Source organism: Pleurodeles waltl, chromosome 2_2, assembly GCF_031143425.1.
Source record: "Pleurodeles waltl isolate 20211129_DDA chromosome 2_2, aPleWal1.hap1.20221129, whole genome shotgun sequence".
In the NCBI taxonomy this organism is placed as follows: Eukaryota; Metazoa; Chordata; class Amphibia; order Caudata; family Salamandridae; genus Pleurodeles; species Pleurodeles waltl.
Genome location: NC_090439.1, coordinates 516,849,973 through 516,863,500, shown reverse-complemented (window position 1 = coordinate 516,863,500; position 13,528 = coordinate 516,849,973). Strand labels below are relative to the sequence as shown.

The window sequence follows — 13,528 nt, the reverse complement described above, 5'->3', positions numbered from 1 at the left end:
TTACCAGGGGACATCAAGTAATTTTTTTTCATTCTTTGGTGTGTAGCACTCCCTATTTGCGTCGTTGTGTTAAGATTAGCCAAAGTACTTTTGCCTATAAAATCATGCAGGGTTAAGCAACATGTACATTTTGAGGCATCAGAGCAAATACTTTACCAGCTATCTACAAGGCTGTGCCTAGAAGATATAGCAGAACCCCAATGGGCATTTTTATCTGTCCATTTCCAAAGGAATGGTTGCATTGAACCAGCTCAAATGAAACATTAATCTAAAGACCCACTACAACATGTTGTAAATCTGGGCACTATAAAGACCTGTTTTAGAGAAATCTCATTAGCAAACGCTGCACATCAGCTTTGAATACAATCTGATTTTGCTAACAGACCTTTGCATTAATTGGTCAGTGTAGGCTGCAAAGTGTGGCTAACTGTAAATAGGGTCATCACAGGGATGGTACCTGCTAGAGTCAGCAGACCACTGTGTCCCTGATTGCATTCAAGGAACGTAAATCTTTTTTTTAAAGCAGCTCTTGAAGAAAACAAGATCGTGTTTATAAAAGAAATCTTACTTAGATTGTTTAATACCTACCTGTGGTTTCACGAACAACTCTCTACGCCCAAACAAACTTTCCCCAACATTCAGACGGGGGAAGGGATGCCAAAGGTACCCTTAGCTTCTACGCATGTGTTACTTGCCCGTCTGGGGAGTAAGAAACTTTCCAGAGGTTTGCTACTGGAGTAGCAGTTGCAAACCATTGTTACAGTATATACCAAATCACAATTTAAAAAAGGGATATCGTAAACATACCCCTTCCAAATGCAACAATAAAATCATCCGTGAACTGGACTGAACCATTCATAGGAAAAATGACAGGCTACTTGCGGTGCACACCTTGTATGCGCAGATCTAGACAAGGATACAATCCCTGTTGCATGTGTTAATTTTTAATGAAGCCTTAAGTGAATCCAGAACAGATTTACTGTTACCTATTTTTAGAAAACTTCAGATTTGTAGGGGTCAGGATGTTTATTGATGTTTGTGTTGCCAAACATAGTATGAATTAAACTCTAATAGGCTTGAAAGACCAGTGTCTCGTGCAGCAAATTGCATGACTGAACACTTGCCTGTACAAAATCAGCAATGGGAGTGAAGACCAAAGTAATATTGTAAGTGAGTTATCTCCGGGAACACCTGACTATAAACTATAAATCACCATGGATTACATGTATTAATATCCTTAGTTTCATCCAAGCCACAAATAAAGAAAATAACGAAATGCTTTCAGTTCAGAACCTTGGTCAGACTATGGAGCCTGCTGACTCATTGCACTTCTGCCCATTCGTTGAACACATATTGCAGTTCGTTGGTCTGATCAACTTACTGTCTGCGAAATACTTTCACTTCCATGGGGCACTTCTCTGAAAAGAGGAGCGCGCCACCCATCTATCTCCTGCACACAGTTTCATGATAGGAGGGAGACCATCCAAAAGCAATGTCCACCGTGTTGTGCAGAATTTTCGGATAGTGTTGAATGCATTACTTTTGTGAGCTACACTGCAGAAAGTCAGAGAATAGGTCCAAGTTTAAGTGGATTGCCTACAAATAATTCACAAGACAAAAATTAAATACGCCAGTGACCCCTGGGTAATCATTATTTTAACATCTGTCTTACAGGCTGTTAAAAATGACCACCTCCCTCTGGGTCTTTGCAGATATTGTCTCAATTCATGGACCTTTCACCTACAAATAATTTATTTTATGTGTTAGTCTTAACAATTCACTTGAAGGAATAAAAAAGTGAAAAACGCGGAATACATTAAGCCATCACTCAAAAGAACAGTATTGTTGTGTCCATATTGACATGGTGTGAGGTGGTCCCACTATAGGCTCTCTCAGATTCCACATCACGCTCATGGCTGACTGAATTATTGAAATTCACTAAAGTGTGGAAACAACCTTCAGTCTGGTAGCACCTAATGCCTGGATCTGTTTTATGACATTTCAGGACGTACTAGGAATCATACTATAAGGATTCACTGACAGTGCCTGAATGTCAAAATGTGTTAGAACCCATCTGCAATCTGTAATCGAAAAATGTTGCCCCAGAGGACAGTAACACAGAACTGGGAGTTATCCGTCACTGCTGGAGATGGACCCTCCAATGCACCCAGACAGTGGTACCATATTCTCCTGACCTCCTGCTGCAGGGCCTAGAACTAATAGCACAGAGACCCACCTTGAAGAACATGGCAGAGTGGTCCTCATACGGTGTGCACAGCATTGGTGATCTATATAGAGATAGGGAGCTATTATAATTTGAAATTTCTGCCCCATTTGAAGTTCTGAGGGGCCAATTCTTACAGCATCAGGCAGTGAGGGCGACCCTGCTGCACCACTGGGAATGAGGGCTGATGAAACTCCCATCTCATATGGGATGCCAAATGCTTTGCACTATATCTGGTCGCTTTAAAGCGACAACCTGCCTCCACTAAACCAAATGACATGATCTCACCAAGCAATTAGGAACACTGTGGGAACAATGAAAAAGGGATGTCTCACACCCGTTTGCTGACACTGACTGAGACAAAATCCTTATGAACACATACATGGTGACCCATAATTGGAGATTCAAATTGTTAAGATTTAACTACTTATGTAGGGCCTACTTAACCCTGGGACATATTATGAGACACTTTGGGGCCCACGAAGCACCCTGCCCATGTTGCAGCCAAATAGGGGCAGAAATGTTCCACATGGTATGGGCCTGCTCAAATCTGGAAAAATACTGGATAGAAGTAGTGGCCTGCATCAATTAAGTGACACTGTAGGCGATCCCGCACACCCCAGTAGCATGTTTGTTGGGGGGGTTCCCAAGGCCCTTGTAATTAAAGACGACCACCAGATTCATGGATTTATCTCTGATGTAAGTGATGAGAGAGATTACAAAGAATTGGAAATCTGCCAGGGGACCTAGGCTGACTAATTGAAAGGAGGAACTCACTAAGTAGGCAGGATACAAGAGTGCAGTCCTACTTAGAGAAGCAAGATGAGGCGGGGGATCAGTGGAAGGGGCCCGAACCTGGGAACATCTGGTAGCCTGTCTAGCTGACACTGAGCAAGACACCCCTCATAGCACACCTGCACTTGAGGACACATCAGGAACTGCACATTCCTTTCATAACTCTTGTCACATTGGGAGCAACAATTTGAAGGGAACTGGTCAGGTCTGTGATTCACTAAAAAGAGGAGGGCTGGGCATTATAGAAGGATCAGGGGAAGGGTGTGGGCACTCCACAGAGGAGAGAAGGGACAGGATGGAAAGGACTGTTGTTTGCAACTGGAGGGTTCAGGCCAAGCTTGTGTGTCATCACGCTGTTCAAGTATTACTGTTAATGAAGACCACACATTGTAATGTAGTGTTGTATACTGTAGATGTACCCATGTGGTGCAATATTCCTGAACCCTGTGAGTTGTGCTTGTACTAATTGAAAATGCAATAAAATCTGTTTACAAAAAACAAATGTAATTGAAAAATTGTTTATTTAAAAAAGGGACAGCCTTCTCAGTCTGCTCAAAACATTTCCCTAAATGTGGACCATGTTATGATAGCTAAGTTACCTCATCAATGCGTACTGCCAGAATATTGTGTGCTAAATATCATGCAACTAAAATCTTGTGAAGAGTATATTAACTACCACAATATCAAGAACATGAGTATACAGGTAAGAGTAAATTTACTGTTCTTAACTCTACATCTTCAAGGTATGCAGACGTGGAAGTAAGAACAGTAAATCTACGCTCACCTACAGTATATATCCTTACATGACATTTGGTTGTTGATACTTTGGATAATATATTTTTGAAGGGTCATATCAAAAGAATTTCTTTTTCATGATTCCCTCTTTCAACATAGAGTTATCACGTTACTTTTCAGTCCTAAAGGCATTTCACTATTTTCTTCTTGCTAGTCCTCTTGGGTAGAGTATCAATTAGAAGTTACAATGCAAAGGCCATTGTTCTACCTACTTTTCTCCCATCGTTTTATTGAACTCCTTCCATCACCATCGTTGGAAAGTACGCCCTCTATAGGTCCCAAAGTTTATTAAACTGCCTCGCTGACATACAACCATTTCCCAGAATTTGTGAAAATTGCTCTTCTTGCAAGAGCACGTTTAAAAAAATAGCAATATTTCTAATACTGAATTGAATTTTATGGCACTGGTCTTAAATATAACAAATTCTATGGAATATGTTTGCCAATGTCAAAAGTGTAACTGTAAGCATATTTAGATGAAAAGCTGACATCTTCCATCCTTCTATTTAGAACCAGGTGAACTAAGCCATTTAGCTTTTTACAAATGCCCTGATTTGCAGACTTGGGCCATTTGCATCCGCAAAGGCACATTTTGACATGTTGTAAACTTAATTTGTGATTGGATTACATGTTACAGAATTGCAATTTGGGTTTGAGAATACTTACCGATATCACATTTGGAAGGGGGTGCCTAGGGTGTCCCTTCCAAATCCAAAATCTGAACGAGATATTTTAATGTTTTAATGTTTTGGGACTGAAATCCGGTCATAAGGCATCAATACTCTACTAAATACAAACGTAGTGGTAAACCACTTGCAAACTGGCCCCTCTAAAACAAACAAAAACAGATTTTATTCTTTTTTACGAGTGGTCCCATTTCGTTTAAGGAAAAGGGGCTGAATAAAAAAAAAAGTTTTTTCTATTAAAATGTACCCTCAGATATGGTGGTCTGCTGACCCCACCAGGCCATCATCTCTGTGACCTCTGTAATTCATAAAGGGTCACAAATTGCAACCAATCTCATTAATTTTCACGAGGTTGATAAACTTGCTACCCACTAGAAATTGGTCATTTAAAAAGCAATTACTAAATAGCGTAACGGAAAAAATCGCTATGTGGAAACCATTTTTCTAAATGTTCGTATATTTGGCCCATAGTTCTGCGAAATCTCCTTAAAAAAAGTAACTGATTTTAAAAGAAATGCTTCCTATAACTGCATTGCACTGCTGTTCCATAATGTGTCATGCTTCTTCGATATAAAACAAAAGTGGCATCTCCTTAAACCGTCGAGAAGAAACAGACACATCAGCAGTGGTAGAATGTACCCAGATGGTGTCAAAGGAGACGCATTGCCACTCCTGTGGGGTCGTTTCAATCCTTCCCTAGTCTAAAGTTTGAGGGGTATTGGATGCCATTCTACATATTAAACTAGAAATTCCTCTAGAAAATGCGTATTTCATCAGTGTAAATATTTCTTATCTACTTACAGCTCTCGTTACAGACAGGAAACGGTCGTAGCTGATCAAAACTATGTTATATAGTGACGACTGAAACAGTACATAATCCAGGACTATCCAAAGCTTGCAGACAGACCTGCCAAGAATCCATTTTCCATTCAGAACGTAGTTTACCATGTAAAATGGCAATGAAACAGTACCTGTGAACATAGGGAGCGAAGCAAAAAATGCATACTATAAAATACTACATTTCACTTCAGATTCATAATACATTCTCTGATTTCATATAACATCTGTGATTGTGAACCCTTAAGAAGAAACTGGAACCCTAGATTAGCCCAGGAGAAACATCATAAAAAGAGCCATATATTTCAAATTGAGCAGAACACTGAGGGCGGAATAGCCATTTAATACCTCATGGATACATTTGGCCATAACTGTGAGCATCTCAGATGCACACTAATTGCTTTACACAACATTCAAAATAGTAGACTGACAAAACGTAAGGATGTCCAAACCTTCTGCAAAACGTTTATGTGCAAGCGAATGATGGCCAGGCACTGCCCGTACTGAGTACCTGCACTTCTTTATTTTAAAAGCGAGAGTACCTGCACTTCTCAGCACTGCTGCAATACATTCAATGGGGGAGAGGGCAGACACTTCTCAGGAGCAAACAGACACTCTAAATAATGAGTACCTGCACTTCTATGTTTCAAATTACAGCCTTTTTGAAGATCTTTTGGTCCTGGTAATTTGTTAATAAAAATATTTTTGCCACCAGGGGCTTTCAGCCATTCCTCTCCCACAGAGAAAGTAGTCCCTTTTAGTGTCACGGACTTGTGGGCCAGTGTATACTTCATAAAAAAAAATGTAAATGTATTTATTTTAATGATTCTGAGAGCCTGGTAATACCCCAGCCACAGATACTGAGCTCTTGCCACTACTTGCAGTGCATTGCACCCATTGATCACCGCTTGTGTTTTTCCCTTTCGGACAGCATGGAGCCTGTTCTGCTTCTTCCATAGCCACATCAGGTACCCACAATGGTGCTGCAATGCCAGTCCCAGTCTGCGGTGCATGGAAGGGGTGGGGCAGCGCATTTGGGGTGGGGGTGGAATAAAAATGAAATTAATTTTTTAAAAACCCTTACCTCGATTGCCGCCGCACAGCTCCATCCGCTCCTCTGATGCAGGCACAGGCTCAAAGCCTGCCGTGCAGCCAATCCTGACACTGCTCAGAGCAGCGTTAGGATTGGCTGGGAGCACCCAGCCAGGGTGCTCCCAGGCAGACTGGGAGCCTGTGCATGCTCTCTTCAGCCTGGCAACTATGTTGCCGGGCTGGAGAGAGCCTAATGAGCATGGGTGTTTCGCTGGTCGAAACAGATAGCCAAACATACAGAGCACTCCCCCTCACTGCTCATCACCACTGTGGCCCCGCCCTTTTACAAGATAACGATAATAAACACAGTTTATTATAGTTTTCTTTTAAAGGTTTTGCAGCTGCCGCTGCAGGTGAGAGGTTAGGGTGTCTCTCTATAGCCCTAAAAGGGGGAGCCGCCCCCAGCAAATGCTCAAAGATTGCCTTTGCATTTTTGCTGTACTTTGTTTTTTCTTGTTTGACAACAAACTTGTTTGGTTACAAAGGAAAACATCTAAAAATGCCTGTAATATGATTACTAGAGGCAAATCACTGTTTATTCAAAAGTAAAACTAATTGGTTTATTTTTTTCTACCTGTTATCCATTCAAACCATGAGAGATTACAAGGATTCAAAAGGTGCATAAGGTGTGTTATGTTAGTGTTGCCCTTATCCATGCTCTTTGCTGTGAAGTGGTATAAGTAGCAGACAGGCACTTTTCACGCCTATCATCTCATCTGCATTTAGCGGGTGTCAGGTGCTATTTTGTGTCCATTCATCTATTGGGATTACTCTCTTAAATGCCTGGCTTAGCCTGCAGTTGTTATTGAGTGGATTGATAGGTATGTACCCTAGTGAGCAGTCTCTCTTTGGCATGTGCTCCATTAGCAGTACCGTGCTGTGAAAAAAAGAATAATTCTGCTGATTGTGGTGAAGTAAATAAGCCCATATTGTCTCGAGGCAAATATGGCAAGACTATAGAGACATACTGCAGTGGGAAAAGGCAATTTGTTGACAGATTTGGTTGGTAATTAAAACTTCTGTAAAACAGCAGCGGACCTTTAATTGGCTACAATCCCAGTATTTATTTTGAACTAGAGGTTGCCGGCGGAGCCCACCAGCACTCATTTTTAGGGACCAGCAAGTATTTTTCATGATCAGATATAGACTGCAAGCAAGAGAAAAACACAAGAACGGGATAGCAGGGGGAAGAGAAAGATGTAAAAATGAACCCAGAGACCAGCATGAATGGGATAAAGGGGCAGCAGTGTCTGTTAAAAGACAAGGTCAAACTAGGACAAAAAAATAAGCCCAGGCATTGAAATAAGAGGGGCGTTAACAGCGATCCAGATAACTCAATAGGTAGCTACCTTCGGCAAATCAGACCACTTTTAAACTTGGAAAGACATGCACCCATGTTTATGAAGGTTTTGGGTCACTCTTGCACAACTCAAAGGGACGCAACACAAAAACCTAAATGAGATTTATCAGGCCTGGAAAGGAAACCTTGTGTGGCTTTACAAATCTAAAGTGGTGTGAGGCAGTGCGAATCATTGCCTTGTGTTACTTTGTGATGAAGAGGGTGCTATGGATGGAGCATGAGTGTTCCCACACATTCACCCATGGATTCTGACATATTCCCACATTTACCAACATTCATAGACCTGAGAATACGTCAGAATAGTATTCCTCCCCACCAGAGGTGACACGAGGAGAAATATCTTTATTTTTCTCATTGTTTCCTCTTTGTGAGTGTGCTGCATTCTGAAGCACACCTAAAAAGATAAAATGTCTCTGAGGATTGTTTTTGTTCAGGAAGGTGCCCCTTCCTGCACAAAAAGCAATCCTATCTACAACACAGGCACCCTTGCACCAGGGTGTAAGAAGGCCTGGGTTGGCACAGGCAGCCATTCTTCAAGCAGCGCAGTCAGAGAGAAGGAATGTGTGGTTTTAATGTTAACTTTGGTGGCTTGCTACGTTGCATTGCATGAAGTATTGATAAATATGGGCCACGCTGTAAAGTTGTTTTGTACACCATGGAGACTGCATGAATTTGTGCTTCAATGTTTGTTGGAATATCAGGGGAATCAACAGTAAAAAACAGCCCAACAGACCATAAAATAGGCTCACAAACAGTTGAAAAACTGGCCCAGGCACTAACCTATCAGACCAGCCCATCTGACACTGCCTGATTGCTTTATAGGCCTGCCCGACCCTGGTAAAGGATAAAAGAGGCCTGGGGTGGATTCAACATTAATCAACATTCGTATTTGGCAGCAAATTTCTAATGGCATCACTGGAGCAGTGCTTTTTTTCTTTTACAAATTAAGCATGGGCAAGCTCCATTTCTCCGATCCATTATGACACCATAGGCTTGTGATATTTCCTAAAGACTACGTGGGCTGTTCTTAGTGAGAATCGGCAGAATGAAATTGTTGTAGGATCTGCCTCTGCTAAAAGGGACACAAAGTGCCAGTTCAGGCAGTGAAGGTTAAAACTAAAACATGCAAAAATGATACAACCAGTAAATTAGAATGCCTATGTACGAGAGTAACACACAGTGATGCTTGTGGGAAAGTGCAAGCCCTGTCGGAGACACCATGTGCAACTATAACAGTGAAATCGAATTACAAATACACAGTTCTGTTTTGACATTAGCCGTGTGTGTGGGAGTTCATCTCACAGTGTATGGTCGGTTTCTGGGAAGGGATATATATACAAGAAAGTGGTGCATCTTTCCTGATACACCACTTTTCTTATGTCGCCCCTGCCCCACCAAATGACACCATGGTTGCACCGTACTTACAATATGGTGCACCATGGTGGTCATTAGGACGATAGTGTCAACATTTTTGATGCTATTGTGGCAATTGCCTGCACTAGCGTAAAAAAAATTGACGGTAGTGCAGCAAAGATCATGGAGGCCCATTGATTAAAATGGGTGCGTCATTTTAACACCTGCTCTGAGTAGGTATTCAAAATGACAGAAAAACTGGTGCAATGAAATGTTGCAAATTTCACTGCACCATTTTGTCAGGCCTCCCTGTGCAAGAAATGCCTCCTGAACGCCACCTCCGAATTTGCGTAGAAAAAAATGATGCAAAGTTGGTGCAAAACAAGTATAAATATGCCCCTGGGTTCCTTTTTATAAAGAATGCACAGAAAATGTGTCTATTCATGTATACCAATAGCTGAACCGATTCCTTGCAAGTTTATGCTCCTAAATTTAATCCTGTAAAATGACTTCAATGTTTGGAGCACATTTCCATTTATTAAGGGATTCACGAAGAATCTCGTTTGTGCAATTGACTCGTAATGATGGTCCATGTGGCAAGTTAGCACAAATACATTTTGCTTATATACCTAGTCTAAATAGGGCTTGGCGCTGCTCACTGCAAATTCGTGTAATTGAATAAGGTCTGCTCTCTTCAATATTTCAGCATAAAGTGTGTGTCTTAGATATGCAACAGTAACTTTTAGGGTGCAACACATGTACAGAAGGTTTCTTTTTATGTCTCTATGTTTAGGATTCCTTTCAGGCAGAGGAAATTACCCACTCCTTAATTTCTTTAATAAAAAGTGCTATTTACTAGTCTTAGGTGGCAGGTTTCAGCTTGTTAAAAGTCAGACTTAAAGATTGTATAATAGAGATTGGCTTCTTCCAATGGGATTTCACAGAAGTCAAAAACTGTGGAATACTGCTTGATATTGAGCCTCAATGTATTATTTCTAGGTCTAGATCCGATATAGGACTATTCTCTCTGACCAGAGCGACCTTATGTTTCTGGAAATGCTCCTGCACAATATTGCTCCAAATGTCTTGCGATAAGAGGAGTGTGCAGAATCTTGGTTACCAATTTTAGAGTCTTCTAAAACCTTTATGGTTTGGAAAAGAACCCTAGTAAAATTCGGTGCATCTCAAATCTGTGCCCATAAATTATCCTTTTGAGCTATCAATGCCGCTTTTTAATGCAGGTTCCCAATTCCCTTAAGATCAGCTGTGTTTGCTTTACTAGGGTCTTTCTGCTAGGCCCAGCCCATTTTTTTCACCTCTGTTTCACAAATTTTTAAGATTTTTATTAAGAGGTGAGTTTATTATCTTTAGTGATTGTGTGATTAAATCTATTTACTCCAGCCTATGTGGTGTAAAAATACCGTTCATCCATTTAGAGAGCATTTTGTGACTGTAGTTAATTCAGCTCCTCCCTTGCAATGAACTGTATTCATTCAAATAGAAATGACAAAGGATATCTCATGGGGTATGCCTTTATTTGCATGTGGGTGCTAGACCTTTACCAGGACCAGTGGTGGCAAGTAAATGGTTTAAGTTCTGTGGGCCAGAACATCTATAAATCAAGCCAGAGCTCTTGAATTAACTTAAGTTTTGTACAGTCTGTCCAGTTTCATGAGAGAGCATATCGAAAACTTCTGAAAGGTCTAGTAGGGTGGGTGCAGTCCATCTGAAAACAACAATCAGAAACAATGACAAAAACTGAAGCAAGAAGATTTAGTAAAAGTTAAGGTCCTCTCTGGAACGTGCACAGACAGTAAAATAACATAGTAGCATAAGACAAAACCACAACGTTTTTTTTCTTGAGCTTACAATATAAAAGTTAGCCCAGTGAGTCTATTGGGAGCATGTGATATGTGGACAAGATAACTAAAGCATTGGGTGGCATCTATGCTTATATTAATTAATTAAGCTTGATACATGCTAGCCATGTTCAATCACACAACACTGCTTTGCCCACTGGATAAGACTTACCAGGTTGTATACAAAAATCTATTTTCGTCAGTGCTATAACTTGTCATTGGTGGTGTGTAAACAACCTTTGCCAAAATATCAGGAAAGTTTGTGACAAGAACATGTATCCACATTTAAGCAGACGGCTTTCAATTGAGATAAAACAAACAAGTTAGCATACCAATACTATAACAACACATGAACCAGATACAATTACACCACAACAATGCAAAACAACAACACAATAGCGGTTCTCTAACACAGGAATAAATGCAAAGACATTAAAGACATTAATCTAATAAAACAACCACAATATAACGCACACTTCCCTAGCAAATGGAAATTAGCACAGACACTCAACCCATTGTCAATTACACAGCAAAAATGTACAGAATTTAAATTCTACATATACCTTCGGGTAGTAAAATGTTCAAAGTGATTGTTCTTACCTATTAAAAAATCACTAATAGACAAGTTCAGTAGGAAAAAATTACTTTGAATTCTAAGGCTTTTGTCTACCAGAAAAGTGAGAATGACCAAAGCATTTGAACCCCCAATCATTACAATAAAAATAGAGATCATCACTGTCTGCAGAAGGGAGCTGGTGTTTGCATAATCCTCCAGATCGGTGTTTGATGCAAGGCAGACAGAATTAAAACGCGAACAGTTGTCCGCGAATCCAAGAGCTTGAATTCTTGCAAAAGAAAACATATTGTTAAAGAGTATAGGGTTTCGAATATAAACCCGCATTGTCACTCCTGGTACCCCAGTAAGATAACGTTATTTTTACTAAAGCATAATGTGGTACAATATTCATTTACTGTTTCTAAACTAAAAACGTGTGGTTCGATTTGTCAGTGTATAAACTGGAAACAATCCAAAATGCTCATGTCGATCTGGAATGATTGCTTCAGGCTGAGTTTAATAACAATGAAATTTGTTTTTGATTTCGGAGCCACTAGCCTTGTTATGAACACATTATCCTGAGATCAAAGTACAGTTTAATTAAGTATCTGATTGACTGTATTATGGCTCATCTGTTGAATCTTAGCCTCTTAATGGGCTATTGCAAAGAGCAAAGTTTGCAGCCTAATCTATTCTGTCATTTAGCAATGTACTGAGATTCAATGGCTTAATTATTTTGTTTCAAAAATTGTAATTCATCAAGGTAGATTAATCAATACAACGTTTTCTTTTGTATCATCCTTTTACCAGTACATTTCAGATCCACTGTCTAATGTAGCTTTCCTCTTCCATGCAATAAAAATCCGACAGTAAAGTGCTGTACAATGAATATGAATCTTCAAGCTCACCTTGCATTTATAGTGCACAAGCAAACACATTTTCTCCATGGAAAAGCATCACTGGGAAATTAATTTCAACCGCTTATACAACATCTGCTCACATGAAATTATGTTTTCCATGTTGTAATCAGTAATTGGGAAAACTGAATGCGCCTTTAAACACTTCAAATACAGTTGATTCAAATGTATGTGTGTAGGTATATCCACATCTGTAACTATAGCTAGATAGTGTGTGTGTATATGTGTGTGTATTTTTAAATATATATATATATATATATACACATATATCTATATGTGTATATATATATATATATATATATATATATATATATATATATATATATATATATACAAATATATAAATATATCGCTAACTAGATATGTGTCTGTGTGTGTGTAAATACACATGCACACACACATATATATATATAATTGTTGAAAAAAACAAAGATTACTAGAACGTTATTGTTAGGCTCACATTTCACTCACACAAAACCAGTGAAATTCAGCAGCCTGAGCTAACTATAACTTATGCCCCAGCAGTGCTCATGACCTCACATAATACATCATTTGTGACATGGTCAGTGACATCTCTGATGAAGACATCCAGTGAGTGTGAGGGTTTTCTACAAGCTTCTGAGTGTTAAGTATACATACCAAGGTACAAAAAAAAAAAAATAGTATACATTCTGTACTAGTAATGTGTGATACTATTTCTAACATATATTATGTGAGTGGCTGTATGTATCTGTGCATGAATGTGTGTTTGAGTGCCTGTATGGGTGTGTGAGTGTCTGTATTGGTGTATAAGTAGGTATGTGAGTAGCTGTGTGGGTAAGTGAATGGCGGTGTGGCTGACTACATTGGTGAGTGAGTGGATGTGTCAGTGGCTGTTTGAGAGAGTGAGTGACTGTATGAGTGGCTGTATGGGTGGGTGAGTAGTTTGGTGAGTGACTGTATGGGTGAGTGAGTGGGTGTCTGAAAAGTTGTATGAGTGATTGACCGGCTGTGTAAGTGGCTTTAGTGGTGAGTTAGTGGCTGTTTGAGTGGCTGTTTGGTTGAGTGAGTTGCT

General features: G+C 39.9%; 1 protein-coding gene across 1 annotated transcript in view; it reads right to left on the bottom strand.

The window, feature by feature from the left end:
* LOC138276528 (histamine H3 receptor-like) overlaps nt 1-11,902 on the bottom strand; it is a 52,296-nt gene extending 40,394 nt beyond the window's left edge. The window contains exons 1-2 of the mRNA XM_069219200.1: nt 11,602-11,902; nt 5,302-5,471 (exon numbers count right to left, since the gene is read on the bottom strand). Of these exons, the coding sequence (XP_069075301.1) occupies nt 5,302-5,471; nt 11,602-11,902 (471 nt within the window). The remainder of the gene's footprint in view (nt 1-5,301; nt 5,472-11,601) is intronic.
* Between the last annotated feature and the right edge of the window lie 1,626 nt (nt 11,903-13,528).